The 16,282-nt window shown below is 38.1% G+C and overlaps 1 protein-coding gene across 2 annotated transcripts in view; it reads left to right on the forward strand.

Annotated features, from left to right (window-relative positions):
- The window catches only part of fcho1 (FCH and mu domain containing endocytic adaptor 1), a 57,331-nt gene that overhangs the window by 15,870 nt on the left and 25,179 nt on the right, over positions 1–16,282 (forward strand). For both annotated transcript variants that reach the window (XR_004658069.1, XM_034882684.1), the window contains exons 3-4: positions 12,734–12,825; positions 15,262–15,336. Coding sequence is in view for 1 of the 2 variants with exons in the window: in XM_034882684.1 (XP_034738575.1) it covers positions 12,734–12,825; positions 15,262–15,336 (167 nt within the window). In the remaining variant the exon portion in view is untranslated. The remainder of the gene's footprint in view (positions 1–12,733; positions 12,826–15,261; positions 15,337–16,282) is intronic.

Consider the following 16,282-nt stretch of genomic DNA (forward strand, 5'->3'; position numbering starts at 1 on the left):
CAGAATTTTAGCCAGGCAGGAGGATTAGTTTGAAGAACTGCTATGCTCCTGTTTCAAATTGTAGGCTTGGTCACAGTCCCTACCTTTTGAAATATAGCTACATTTTCTTGATCATTTGAGCTAATATGTGTTATTTGTGGGCCTCCATGTTTCAATATTCATATCTGTGTTTCCCACCCAGTCTGAATAGCTGTGTAATACAAATCAACCCTTCAGTTAATTAGACAACGCAGCCGCTTGGGAACAAGAGAGACACACACACACACACACGTCTTGTTTGGCTCAAGAACTTTCACAGCCGCTCACAAAGCCTCCTCATAGCACGCTGTCCTTTCCCTTTAACTACAGCACATATGAGCTGTGGTCATGGCCCACAGGGGGACTATCAGCTATAATTAAGTACATCATTAGTAATTTAAAGCATGGCTAAGTCTTAGGAATAGATTTCTTAAAGGATGTGTGCTGCTTAGTTGTTCATGGACTTAAGATTTTTCATTTTCAAAAAGATTTTATGCAACACAACAGAATTTCCTCATGAGTTTTTTTTTTTTCTTTCAAGAATACATAACCAACCAGTATAGCAGGCAAATTCCCAGGGCAGCAGACTTGTGTGGGCTCCAAGCCCCAAGTTTACTGTGGTGTAAATTAGTTTGGGGTCATTTGATTGATTATGGGAGAGGCCGTGAGCCTAGTTTCATACCTTTTCATACCTCATTGGACTATCCGCTCTCAGCACATGCTACTCTGGGAAAATCAACTAAAAACAATGCCCTAACCCTTTGTTCACTTTCTGGTACAGAAATTGAATTGTCATATTACAAAAACTAAGGTCTTACCATTGACCACTCATTGTCTTTTACATTGCATGTCCAAGATTTGGTTAAAAAACTGAGATTGAAGTTAGGTTTTTTTCTTTAGAATCAAGTCCTGTTTATCATTTGAAGCAAAAAAAAAACTTGTAAATGCAACATTCTTGTCTGTCTTGGACTATGGGGATATTTAATACATGCATTCAACCTCCCAGTGTCTTCATGCTTTGGACACTGTGTTTCATGGAGCCTTGAAATTTATCTTGAGATTTAACTTAAATTCTCTCACTCATCACTGTTTGCTGTATTCTCGGGTCGGTTGGTTTTCCCTCTCCATTTGGCGTTGGAGGCACTGGCATCTTTTTATTTATAAGGCAGTATTAGGACTTCTTTCTCCTTATCTGAACACTTCCATCCTCCCTAGGTCTGCAGGGAAATATCACCTGGGCTCACAGGATCTGTTTTTATTGACGGTCCCTAAAGCCCGCACTGACTTGGCAAAAAGGTTTTTCATTTTGCAGCACAATCTGCATCTGAATCGGCTTCAGAATGAACTGCAGTTGAAGGAGTTGGTCTCACTTTATTCTTTTAAAGGCTTTTTAAAGGACCTTGCAGAAAGGCAGTCTGTATGTCACTGTTTTTAAATTGATTTAGGACCCAGGTTTTTTATGATGACATTGTTGTTTGAGTATGAAAGTGTGTTTATGTATTTACCTGTTAGTGTCTGTGTCTTTTTGAAACTGTGCTGCTGCCACTTGCCGGGACACTCTTGTAAAAGAGATTTTTAACCTCAAGGAGTTTTTTTATCCTGGTTAAATATAGGTTTGAATGAATGAAAATATCTCTGATTTTGATTTGTTTGTCTGGTCTTGTGCCCATTAACGACTGCTTCCTCTGGTTGGAAAAACAGAATCAGAGTTGATTAGGTGGGATTCAGAATGGCGATGTCTTCTTGTGTAGATAACTAGCTACCTAGCTACAGCCATGAAAAATTAGACAGAAATGTTGACAAATGTGTATGGGATTGATGCACCTCTTAAATCAACTATGCGCTCTCAGCACATACTACTCAGATTCTGTGTCGACTAAAATTGCTAGTGAGTCAAATTTGGAAAACATGACCTCAGTGTCAAAAACAGAAACAAAATGGTCGGTCTCATTATCCAGCTTATTTGCCATTTGCACAGACTGTCGTTAAAGCCCACAAGATGTCGAGTATACACAATGCAAAAAAGTAAAGTCCATCTCAAATCACTCAAAGTGCTGTGTCCCAATTTCATACTAAATACTAGTCGTATATACAGTAGTATGTGCACTGACCACTAATATTGTTTGGCACTACTTTCAGTCAAAAGAAGGCGATTCAAGTCAAGCTACATGTTCAATTTGCAATGCCTATTTGTCCCATAATGGCAAGGACCCTTACAAATACACAACCTTGCTGCTGTTAAAATATTTGTGTATGAAACATCTGTAATAATTCGAGTTGTGCATGAAGGAATCTAAAGACCAAAATGCAGCAACTTCCGGTACGGCAAAGGAAGGGCAGTCATGGCACAGGATGTTGTTTTACTTCATCAATGTGTTTACTGTGTTAATGGATTGAGGATGGGTGTAGGATTTGGTTTTGGATTTGGCAGAACCTTAACCAGTGCATTCAGTATTCAATAGTTTGGATTTCTTGTTAAGATGACCTGTAGAAAGCTCTTTGATAATCTTCCAATATTTCCTCTCCGTACAGACTTTATTCTCTCTCTGCAAGGGTGTGTAGACCACAAAATGTCATTGGTGAGAGTCTGCAGGATATCCAAAGGGGTCTAAATGAACTATTTCCAAGAATAACCCTAAAGATTAGGAAGCTATTCTGTTTTGAGGCTGTACAGTATACATTATTGTTTTGTATTTTCATTTCTTAGAATCTGCTCCTTCTTTGCCCACAGATGCAAAAGTGTGTGTGGATAGAAAACGCAAACAACGCCCAGTAGGTTTTTATCACTGCCTGCTTCTCAGTGTAATGATGCCATCGTTGCTGCCCTCCCATGACTTTGAGTCATGGGGTTTATCTCTTGGGTAAAGAACCGTAAACACACAGTGTGGACCTTTTTTTTCCTTCCCATCTTTCCCTCTTTCTCTTGCCTCTGCCTCTTCCGAATTGTATCTCTTCCACCCTTTCTTTACATCTGCGCTTTTTGAAAGAGACAGAGTAGTTTCTATTTTTGTGTTCATGGTCCATTGTGTGTAAAAGTAAGAGGGAGTATAACGAATGAAATAGGACACTTTCAGCATTAAATGATTCTGGACACCTTTTGTTATATACAATTTAGTGAAATTCAATCTCTGCATTTAACCCGCAAGCATTAGGAGCAGTGCACAGCCACACACAGCATCTGGGGAGCAACAAAAATGTGTCAACTGTCAGATATTTTGCTACATGTGATGGTTTACCTTTAAAGTATTTTATTCACTGGATCAGTCAAAAACTGAAATTCTTGTGAGGCCATTTGTTCTATACACCGTTTCATGATATACTATGTCATTATCATTCAAATGGCGCTAATGGCATTCATTATATGCTTTAAAAGTAACAATTTCGATTTATCAATGGCGCACAGATTGATTTTGCAAGTGCAACTGCAGGTGGACACTCTGGCTGTCTCTTCCCCCCCAAAATCATCAGTTTGGATAGCTGTAATTGCATATTTCCTCTGGACAGCATGCATTCGAGAGACACAGAGAGGGAGAGAGAAATGGCATGTGTGTGAGAAAGTGAGAGCTAATGGTACAACACACTTATGTTTACAGTCTATGAAACACAATTTCTAGCAAAAGAATGTAATTATTGATAAGATGACCGACATCCTTTAATATTTTTATGGGGGTGGCTTAAGCTCATGTAGCAGGTTTTGAGCCCATAAGATTTCAGTTTTAGGGTGGAAGACTTGGGCTGCCCACATCTGCAGTCTGAGTGCTCAGCACTCAGTCAGGGAGCACAGATAGACGGACAGATAAGACGGACCGATAGGCCAATACAGATGTGCAGCGAGAGCACACTAGGAGCAAGATACCTGAATATGAATTACTGTGGAAATCGTCACATGCCAATTCAGTAGACATAGCCAAAACCCTACCAGGAACTATCCATATGGCCTGTCCCTCCCTCCTAGAAGTGAATTTGTCAGACTGGCACACACAGAAAATAAGTTTATAATTAAGCTATCAATGATGCCAGGCTGCTGCTATACCTGCTCCTGATGTTATTGACACCTCTCTGCTGTGGAACTGTTTAGTATGCTCGACCTTCCCAGTCAGCAGAAAAAGTTTCTGTGAGTCAGCAAAACTCACTGCAGCCCTGACAGACCAGTCATTTGACTAGCAGGAAAGCTCGATGATTTACTGTCTGAAGCAGGGGTGGATTGTTTTTAGCTTTACTTTTGACAGCTTCCTGATTTATGGCAGCTACATTGTATAGCACATTGAGCGGGATTCACATGCAAAATGTATTTTGATTAATTTACTGCATTTTTTACAGTAGACTTAATCAGTTAACCTTTATTTTCTCTTCAAATACCGTTTACAATAGTGGCAAGATTTAAAACAATGCTTTCACACAAAACTGCAAACAATAAAAACAACAATGTATGATTAAAGTTAGAATACAGGATAATAAACATGCTATGGATTAGATAATAAAATAGAAATACAATGCATTATAAAACAAAAACAAATTAATAAACCAGGTAAAATTAGTGCAAAGTTAAAAGCATTTACAATCAAAAATAGTTTTGAAATAAAGCCTTTGAACAGTCGTAGTGGCGGAAAGTCCAAGTTTAAAGCCTTTTGCAGTTAATTCCATGTATAATTTACACTTTAGGAGAATTCAGTCTTTCCCAGTTCAGTTCTGAGTAATGGAATGTGGAGAAGTAACCTGTTCTGTGAGTTAAAAGGAATGGAATATAGGGTGGAAGCATCTGTATTTAAGCTTTATAGATGAATATAAACCAATGCTGGTCCCACCTCACAGCCAGTAAAAATGGCAGTGGTTGGGGCTGTAAGGATCAACATTTAGGCAGCAGCTTTTCCACAAATAACATCCCCATAATCCAAAACGGTTTTAAACTATTGATTAGACAATTATTTCTCTATTGTGAAAGGGCAAGCAATTCTTATTTTTGTACAGAAGACCAAGTATTGTTCTCAATTTAGTAATCAGAGCGTTAATGTGATGCTTGAAGTCAAGATTATTGTCCAACCAGATGCCAAGGTTTTTATACTGTGGCACTCTATATGCCATTTGCCAAATGATTGTTAAAAGATTGGGTATGAGCAGCCTTGGTGAACAGCCGCATCATTTGGTTTTGCCTTGAGTTAAGAGTTAACCTGAAGAAGCTAAATGCATGCAACGTTCACTCCCAAAAACCATCTTATCTTGGGCAGTTATTCAAATGTCTTATGTGCAGTTAGATCTGAACTTCTACAACAGTCCTCTTAATCAAATTAGATACAGTATTGAGTATAAAGCCCTGTGCTGTGAATGTGTCCTTTCATACTTCATATTAGTTAAAAACTGTTGCTGCCTTTTACATGTTGTGTAAATTCAAGCGGTTTGTTTAAAAAAAATTACAATTTATCTTTGCTGATAATATGGTGGATTCATGTTAATATATATTTTCAGACATTCACATTTTTGAAAAATCTTACATTCAAAACATTAGCAAACAATAATTTGGAGGTCCCCTGCAGTAACTCTGCGGACACCCTACAGGTCGCAGACCCCCTTGAAAACAAGTTATACATGCAAGTATAAAAGAAATGTGGACATCTCAGAGTGACCACCGTGCTCATATGCCCGCATTTGTGAAGCCAAGAGAAGCGTAATTCCAGCTTTGTCTTTTCTCTTTTGTTATGTTCAGTTCTGCTCTGCTCAGTACCTTAGTTTCATATGACTGAAGGGCTGTATTGCAGAGCAGGAATGTCCTCAGACACTGGATCCAGTCTCAGTCAGTCTGTAAGGGCAGATTTGACAAATAGCCAGAACTAAAGGCCCCACTAGACTTCGCCAGAGAATGAAGCACTGTATCATAAATCTGAGCTCTACCAAGCTGAGCAACACTTTACTTTCTAGATATTTTAATTGTCGTCTTGTTTGTTGTTGTTTTGTCTTTTCATTTTGACATGGCTTTTTCTGCCTCAAATTTATTTAAAATCAGAATTTTGCTGGATATTTTAGGAGAAATGTTTCTGAAAACATCACTCATATTTTATTTAAATCAGAAGTAAACAAACCACTGACAGCTTAGTGGGTAATGTGTTCATCCAGTCAGGTGTAGAAAGGGGTACATGCTTATCAAAAAGAGACAGCTGTCAATCCTCTATAATTTAGAGCGCAAATGACCATTATATTCATAGCACAATGAGGAAAGCAAAACGTGTGATGTTGATGTCAGAAGTTCCTTGGTTCTTGACTTTGAGGTTTAACAGACCCAGTTTTGCGCCCCTAAAGCCTGTCATTATGGATAAAATGTTGGCAACAGTGCATTTAGTTAATGAGGAACCTTGAGCTCCTTGAGATCCCTTGTTGCCTTCTAGGCCCTCACTCCTCCTGTCTGTAGTCGACCGCACAACTCCGTTTAGCTCAGTTTCTCACCGTCTGTAATTAGTTTTATCAAAGCCTAAGGGTAAGTTGGAAGATGCATCTAATTCAAATCAAGTGATAGCAGTTAGATAGGCAAACCTCTGGAGAGGCAACACACACACACACGTAATACAATGATTGAGGTGGAAAATAGTGGCAGTTGGCTCAGATGAGATTGTACGAAAAGCCTTTTCAATCTAAAATCTAATCTAAAATACTGCATGCCGAAGATACTGTATAGTAGCAGCATCGATCTTAGTTAATCTTTTCTTGACTGTAGATTATTGCATTTATTTCAGTCTAACAAACTGTTTTTCCCCTCACAGCTCACCCAGAGACTAAAGGCAGGATACATTCAGAAACCCGTCTCTCACTTAAAACAGCATGAATAGTTTTTTTCCAAGTTTGCATGTGTGTGTGGAAGCACTAGAGGTAAAGAGTAACTAAATCCTAAATCCCAGAAAAGGGATTTTGTTGTTCATAAGAAAACTTTGGCAACATTGTTTTTGTCTAAGAAGATACATTTCTCTCTTTTGGTTCTCTCACTTCAAACTTATTCCTGCAAAAGTGGAGTATCAAGCAAACAAACTGGCCAACACATACATAATAAATGATCGATACTTGGCGTCTGTGTATCAAGACAGTATTGCCATGGAAAATATTGTGATAATATGTTGTATCGTTTCCCCCCCCCCCCCCCACCCCTAAATGTCTCCAATGTGTCAGTGTCTTAAATGTATCTACAGTAAGAGAACATTTAAGATGAACTACTGTTCAGGCCAAGTTTGCACTGAAGCTATGGCAAAATGAAATCAAACATTGGTCACAGTTCTTTAAATCCAGATTTGTTTATTTGATTGGATTATTGTTTTTGCAGGAAAATATAAAACAGGTAAAATAGTACGGAATAAATATGTGTCTCCTCAAACATAATAATAATAATAATAATAATAATAATAATAATAATAATAATAATAATAATAATAATAATAAACAGTTTGAGGAAAGCAGGAAAAAACAAAGGATCCTAACCTCTTAACAGTGCAATGATGGTGTTTGATTTGCTGAGATAAAATGATAATTTCCCTGCTGCTTACCATCCCCCTGAACACATTTCAACAGATCCCCCACAGCTTTCAGTGGTCTTCAGAAGTTTTCATGAGAAAGTTGGCCCTGGACAGATTTTACTCCCCCCCCCCCCCCCCCCCCCCCCCCCCCCCCCCCCCCCCCCCCCCCCCCCCCCCCCCCCCCCCTCCATTCCCCTCATTGTCATGGTAATAGACTCCATCGTCCATGACCAAAACGGTCAACTTAATTGATGAAAAAGAGATCACCAAGAGGGGAGAGAAGAGGGGGTTTGCATATATCAGACATATCAGACAGGTTTGCTTCCCTCATGTTATGTGCTTTCAGATTGTTATCATGACTCAATGTCCACAAGTACCAACTCACAGCTGTTTGCTCAATCAAGAACCTGCACACTTTAACATGCACAAGTGCAATTCTGTATCCGAGAAGAGGGACTTATCAGTGTGGTCACACTCATTTCAGTTGTATTGCACTTTCCAGTCTTAGGCATGTGTTCCCTCAAGTCTTGGATCTGCTCCAATCCCTATATTCTTTTAATGTGAGTTATTCATAATCTGTAAACAGCATATTCATTGTTGTTAAAGGGTAAGGCTGGAGATATTCTATAGTGTAGTGTTTTTGTTTAAAGAAATCCCAGCATGAAGGCACCAGAACCAACAGTGGGTTTGTCCCTCAATACTTTCTGACTTTTGTCCCCTGTCTGTGGAACTCAGCCCCAAGCCCCTTTCTTACTAATGAACACAATAATCTTTAAAAGTAGGACACAATATATCATTTCATTTTTTTGAAGGCTCAGTTATTTTATAAAACAGCTGACCACCGTAGTTTTAACAAACATTCTATAGGGTCTATTTTCTGCTGCAGAATGATAAACATTTAGTGAGTATTTAAAGCAGCAGAATGGTGGATGTGGGGTTGGCTCAAAGAAAACACACACAATCATTCAATGTTTTAGGATCATATCTTAATCGGTAAGTGAAAAACAAATTAATGCTGCAAGTCATGTAACAGCAATTGCCATGGACCACACAATTACCTGAGCAAACATTGTCGTTCTCTTGTATACTTCCCAGCATTGGATTCATCAGTCCTCAACTGAAGAGATAACTGCTTGAAAGGTTTGGCAGTAAATTACATGAGTGGCTATTTCTATATCTCAACAATGTGTTTCTTCCTAAAATATGATGCTTTTTATGCCTGGGTTATACTGGACAAGAAGTGGTTTGTGCAACGTGTAAACTGTCAAAAATCAAAAGTGTTTGTATTTGTTTGTATTTGTATACTTACAATGGCCACACTGACTGAGGACTGAAGGTAAATAGACAGCCATTGTTGTGAGGGGGGTAGACAATATTGTTTAAATATGGGGAGTACATTGCACATGTTGATTATTAGCATTTCTTGCCTGGAAGGTCCTCATAGTGTTTCACTTGGTTATAACCAGGAAGAGTTGCAGAAATAGTTAAACAGACAGCGTGAAGTGGGTGTGAATGTTGGACCTCTCCCCAATCCAATGTTGGACGAAGGTATTTGGCCATCTGACAAACACTTCTGATGAAGTAATCTGGCATGTTTAGAGGTGTCAAAACTGGAAACTTGACAGTGGCATAAAATGGTGGTTGGATGTTGAGTATTAGAAACTACTTTTATGGAGTCTTTCTGAGAGCAGTTTTCATGACAAGTTCATGAGTAAATTTGCAAAAGTAAAGATAATATGCTAAATAGCTAAAATTCAACTGCAATAAAGTTACATAATATTGCTCAGAGCACAGACTTCTTATATTTGTTTTTTCAAATATTTAACAAGACTTTTTACTGACATCATTATCAAATGCTGTTTGCAAAACCATTTCAGCACTATTTTAATATTTGATTGGTGGACAACCTCTATTTGCTTACATCCAACAGACTCGCCTGCTAACTGTGTGTGTGTGTGTGTGTGTGTGTGTGTGTGTGTGTGTGTGTGTGTGTGTGTGTGTGTGTGTGTGTGTGTGTGTGTGTGTGTGTGTGTGTGTGTGTGTGTGTGTGTGTGTGTGTGTGTGTGTGTGTGTGTGTGTGTGTGTGTGTGTGTGTGTGTGTGTGTGTGTGTGTGTGTGTGTGTGTGTGTGTGTGTGTGTGTGTGTGTGTGTGTGTGTGTGTGTGTGTGTGTGGCAGCTCACTTTTTTATATTTCTCTACTGTTTCTGCTCTGTAAAGCGACTTTGAGCTTGGGAAAAGCGCTATACAAATTCAATTTACTATTATTATTATTATTACCCTACAGTGGCGGGGGTAGAGTTTAGACAAAAGATGTCTGCCCCTGCCAATGAACAACACCATGCTGCCTGCAGTAAGCCCATTGTTTATAAAAACCTTATGTCAAAGCATTCAACTATTGTGTAATGACACAAAACCCTTTCCTTTTTGTTAAGAAGGGGAGATTGAACATGAATGGTAGAAAACGACTGATATTGGGTGTTTCATGCTGAATTCAGTGTAATTGAGCTTAACCATAATTCTGTAAATTAAATTTAAAGCATTGACAGATGGTTCTGTTTCAGAATGATGCAACTTGCCTCCCTCAAAAAATGAGATGTCAACCACCACCCTGATAAAATTGTGATGATTAGAAGTGAACCTGGGATGCTTACAACATCGAAAATGATTTGATAAAGTCAACTCGAACACGTCTTCCCAGAAATGATGTCCAAATAAAACACCTTTCAGTTACATTTACTGTGTATTTTGATAACTGACCTTTTAAAAACAGAAGACCATAGCAGTCTCCAAAGATGCAAATATTCTTCCCGATGTGACAAATTTTGTCCGACAAACGGCACCAACCTGAAAGATATTCAGTTAACTATTGTATAAGAAAAACACACGAAGCAAATCCTTACAATTGACAAGCTGGCTTTTTGTTTTGAAATCTAATCTGCACACAGGATTATAAACTTTATTGGACTCAATGAAGGAAATGTTTCGGCCCCACCGGATGGGGCAAAAACATTGTCGGTATGTTGCCTTTTCTCTGTACATGTTGTCTTTTTTCTTACACATTATGGGAAGAAGCGAAGTCCTAAATCTGACAGTTATTGTCATCAATGTTGCTTCAAAGCCTGAGCCTGCTTGGTGTTTTCTGTCAGATCTTGTCATCAACCTGTCTGAGACGCCTCCCAAAAACAACAGTTTCTCTATCTGACCACTTGGAGTTTACAGTCCAGTGACTGTGTCTTTGCTTTGCATGCTAACAGTGTAGGTAGTCTGTGTGTGTGGTTTAGGGTGTCTCTTCCTTGGCATTCCAACCATTCCCCTGGTACCTGGGAAATGGTCTGTTCCCCCTTCAACATGATATTTTTAGGTCCTGAGAAGCAGCTGTTTGTGTCTCTGTCTGCATGGAAGGCCCGGCCGTCTGTTGACTGATAAATGTGGCAAGGCTCAAGAAGCTAACTGGTCTATTTGTAAAAGTGCTGCATCAGTCAGGCTCTTTTTCGGATTATGAAGACTTGACCTAACAGATGTGTAGGTTTGTGTGATTACAACAGCTGTAGTCTGTGTTAAAGTTAAGCAGAAATTGCAGGGAGCACAATTTCTCAATCAGAAATACTTTATTGATCCCCAAAGGGAAACTCTGTGTTCAGCACTCAATGAACAGCAACGTAGCACTGTGGTTTTCTCACATTTGACTGAGTCCTGTTGGCATTTGACAAATGTACAGCAAACAACAAGGTCACTTCCAATGGAGTGCAGTAATGGAATCTTACAGTAAAATGTCAGCAAAAACAGTTCCCCTTGGGTTTCATCAAAGCCATTGTTTAAACCAGGGATCTTCAACCCCTAGGGTGTCCTCAGAGTCAAAGCAGGAGGGTGGGGGCTCCAAATTGTTAATTTTTGAAGTTTTTTCCCCCCAAAATGTAACAGTCTTAACATGAATCCAACACATTATTAGTAGATTTAAATTCCCATTTTTTCAGTTAAGAGATGTGTGCGTTTTTGTATTCTCTGTATTCTTCTCTCACAGTCCAACACTTGACAAAGACAGAGGAATACACATGGTTGTAGACGGGAATATGAAATGGTCAAATGTATTTGCAAAAATGGAAACTAAACTCAATGTGTATAATGTAGGGGTGGGAATCTCCTGGCATCTTTGATTCCAATTCAGAGGCCAACGATTCGATTCTAAACTGATTGTCGATGCAACAATTTTTTAAATTATATTCTGGTCAGCTGAGAAACCAAAAACATAATTATTTTATATCTTTAAGGCCAGACACTGCAGTTTTGGGCAATTTTGCTTACATAACATTGTCTTTCTATTGGAAAGAAAACAACTAAAATATGTTATTACACTTTATACTTATATTGATATATATGATTCAAGGTATAGAATGCTAAGGATTTTATCAGATATTGTGTCAGTAAATAGTGGTTTCCAATAAAACTATAAAAACATTTTGACTATAGGTATATTTAAAGGCCATTTTCTTGAACGTTTTTTCTGAGTCGGAAATCTCCACTTCAGTAGCACTTACAGTAGATATTCCAAAGTTTCCTCTTTATGGATACAATATCAATCAATCTATATTATAGTGTCTATAGTCTGACAGTTTTTACAGAGGGGTTTGTTCATATATTAGAAAATGTCTCATTTGCATAATTAAAATGTGTAATGTATGTAATACAAAAAAAATTGTCCTAATCTAAGTAGGAAACTGTGGGTTCTTATTTTAAAATATTATCCTATTCACCTGTAGTGTCTTTCCTTAAAGTAAAACTTTAATTACAGTACAGTGTACTATAGCTCCCACAATATTTATAATAAACCAATTGGGTCTCTACACACAACTATAAGGTCTAGTTTTGATGTCGGTTTTGATAAAACTTATAAAAACAATAAGCATCTGTTTCTTGCATTTTATTAAATTATTTCAAACTCTAAATAGAATTCTAAGCTGGTTTCATATGCATGTTTACAGTGCTGAAAGTGTTGAATGTTCTGTATGTGACTGATAGTAAAATGTTTCCTGTGAACCACTAATTAGTCTGACTGACAGTCTTGAGAGTGTCAGTGGCTAAATGTAATAAGGCTTAAAGTCAAAATATATGTAATATTGCTGTACTAAATCAGCGAATGACCTCCCTGTCTTCAACGTTCTAAGATTGGTTTGATGTTCCTCATGTGGGTGCTAACAGACACTGTTGTTTAACTTCTACTTTTGCAGGGGGAGAAAAATGCCGGCTTTGACGTGCTCTACCACAACATGAAGCATGGCCAGCTGGCAACCAAGGACCTAGCCGAGTTTGTCCGTGAGAGGTAAGTTTTGCATGTATTTGTGAATATGTGTTGGAGATGGTGCTAGTGATCGGACTTGGGTGGAGAAATTCTATATTCTTAAGTCTGTATACTTGAAAGGAAAAATGAGACTGTCCCAAGGTGAAATGTTCAGAGATGATAAATGAACTGTTTTGGAGTTCATCTCTCGCTGTATCTAACAAGGTGTTTCAAAGTCCTGTTATAAAACACTTTAATAAGTCTTTCTTTGTTAAAACTGCTTCAGTTGTCCCACCGCTTTGATCTCTGACCCTTGTCCTCACTACTGTGCTACTTTTGAAGTGCACAATCTCTCAAACACTCACACACATACAAGCTTAAAAAGGTAGATTATCTCTCGGAATTAGAGGTTTATTTTTTATCCACATTTGCATCTTTTTCCTACTCTGCAACACAACAACAATTCTTCATTTGTAGGCTTATTTAATGGGTCAAAATGATGATGATGTTGACTTTTGCATGTGTGCTGTAAGCTTTTAGCATCATATCATGTATGTGGCCTTCAGGTGCAAATTTAAGACCCGGCTTATTAAAAGATTTTCCTTTTTATAAGAGTCAGCTGTAAACAATAAAAAGTCAGCCAGAGACGGTGTTTTCAACAGACTCATCAGGGTAGCATTAGCTCAATTAGCTAGCTGACTGCAGCTGAACAAATCCGTCAGTTGCCATTTCTGCCCATCTAGACCCATTATCTCGAAAATAACTGAGCATTTATTGTAAAATGTTGTGCAAGAACTGAAGCTTTCAGTTTCAGACAAGCTCACCGGTAGTACCTAAGGGGGGCAGTCAATTACCTAATTAAAATTGTCCTCTCAAATTGGTTAGTTTGTCATATTAAATACTCTGTCCTCTAATTGGGAACTTATCAGTGAGTAAATTAAGGGTAGTAATGAGCTTCCCACAGGAGTTTGTGCTCTCACAGCTGGAAGTTAACACACACAGAGCGCTCTGTCAGACTAGTGATATAATCATGACATTGATTCAGAGCGCCAGTGCACATTCCTTGCAGGGAGAAATTCACTTATCTACTCGGACAGCAGCAGACAACAAATCAGCAGTCAGGAAATGAAATAGGGCCAATATAGATTTTAAAAAAAAGCGTGTGATCCCACAGGACGGAGAAAAGGAAATTGTTTTGATAAATTTCCTCTATCTTTCTTTGCCGCCACTTGCCTTAAAGGACGTTTTGATTTAAGGCACCATATAAAAGTTAAAGTACAGCAACAACTACAACCACTTTCTCAAGGATTTCTCAGTTACTGGATGTTATATTCACTATAGTCATCCTGGTACTCAGTTTAATATATTGCTACTTCTTTCTAGTCGGGCACTATTGATTATAGGGACGCAAAATACATCAGGCTTGACTACAATGACTTTAGGGTTGAAACAATTAGTTAATCAATGAGTGACCCAACAGAAAATTAATCAGGTCAAATAAAACACAGATAAGGATAATCTGCATGTTGCTAAATATTAGTTTTTTGTTGTTAATATTTGTCTGTTGTTGATATACAATAAAGCTGCTTTGTGAAGCTGAAAAGAGATGAAAATCAGAGTGATAACATCAGTTTTAGCCACTTTGAATACATTTGTAGTTTGGAGTCAGTGATCATTTTGTAGAAAAAGAATTTAAAGACATCACTTTTGGTTTAATTGATTAAAGTAAAAAAACGTATTGAAAATTAAGAACAAACTGTGAAACAAAACCAAAAAACTTAAAACTTAAAATATTTATTAGCCCTTCTTTTGATCCAATTTGAATTCCAACTCAGTGTCAGGATTGCCTCTTTAAGACCGATTGTCTATTTGTGTATTACTTTTGAGAGCAAGTTGTTCTGTTCACCCTCAGGATATTTGGATCAATGCTCCTTTCTTGTTTCTCTTCAGGGTCTACAGATGGTTATTAAAGTTTTATGCCCAGCCTCACAAAACAAGTCCATTAATCATTTAAACACTGCTTATTGCAACATTTACCCAACACTGATGAAAATGTATCTTTATCTGGCCGACTCTGATGGTGGATGCCCAGAGTTTGGGCCAAGGTAAGCTCTAGATAGAGAACAAAATATATGAGGCCATTAGCAGAGGAAATAGCCTTGTGAGAAAGTGCTATTGGAGTACATTACTTTAACCAGTCTAAAAGTTATTTAGAATAATTTACATTTTAAAGAATGCACACAACATCACTCTTCCTGTCTTGTTACTGGCAATTCAGACTTTAGTAGAGAAACTAAGTGTGTGTGTGTGTGTGTGTGTGTGTGTGTGTGTGTGTGTGTGTGTGTGTGTGAAAAATGCATTAACAGGTTTAACATTTGTATATTGCTGTTTATAATATTTTGAAATTAAAGTTATTGTATTGGTTGTTCTGCATAAGATAATGTGTGTGTGTGTGTGTGTGTGTGTGTGTTTTTACAGTGCTGCTATTGAGGAGACTTACTCCAAATCAATGAGCAAACTTGCCAAGATGGCCAGCAACGGAAGTTCATTGGGGTGAGTAATGCAATGTCAACACAGAACAGCTAAGCAACTTCACCCAACAGCCCTTCCGCAACCCAGAATTTATACTGTTGGAAGGTGTTTGTTTCTGTAATTATACATGTAATGATCATATGGCTGCATATGAGATATGAATGAGTACCATCTGCCCCCTTTGCTATTTAGCCTGTATGGTTTAATTCATATGTTGTGTATATAATATGACTTTAAAATTGTAAATGTATTAATGATATTGTATATGATATTGTTTATAGTTTGGCTATTAGCAGACCAAGCCAAGCTCAATAGATATGAGATTGAGCTTTGGTCTGGGGAGTCTGCTCTGTATTTGTCTGCACAAGAGCCGTAACCAACGGGCATAGTTCAAATGACTCTGTACGCAATTGGAAAGTCCTTCAACCAATCAGACCAACGATCCGGTGGACGTAGAAGCAACAGCGGCATCAACGGGTTTGCTCCGATTTAGTGGTCGCCGCTATGTTGAATGTAAACAAGAAAGTGCTTGGTCGCTTCTCTATCATCATCGTGTTAAACCCGCCAGTAACTTTCAAGGTGGATAAACTAGTTTGTGATTCGTTCCCACAAAAATGTGAACTGAAGCTGCAGAATTAAACGTGCAGGTTTTCAGACTGAGCTGCAGGGCAAAATCAAATCGACGGCAGAGTGGGCGGGGTTTACCCAGTCTAATGGTTTTAATGAATTGCTGGATAAAACAACAAAGAGTCCTGTATGACCAAATGCATTTCTGCCAGAGTAGGCCTATATGATTAATCGTTATAAAATCGCAATCTCGATCCACCCTGTTCACGATTTAATTTTTAAATACCTTTTTTTTTTTTTTAGTAACTCAGGTTGTCATTTAATTTTACGAGCCAACTGCATCACAAACACTATTATTTTCTCCTGTGAGTTTTAAACATAGACTGTATTAAATACGTTT

Source organism: Etheostoma cragini, chromosome 9 (assembly GCF_013103735.1).
Source record: "Etheostoma cragini isolate CJK2018 chromosome 9, CSU_Ecrag_1.0, whole genome shotgun sequence".
Classification (NCBI taxonomy): domain Eukaryota; kingdom Metazoa; phylum Chordata; class Actinopteri; order Perciformes; family Percidae; genus Etheostoma; species Etheostoma cragini.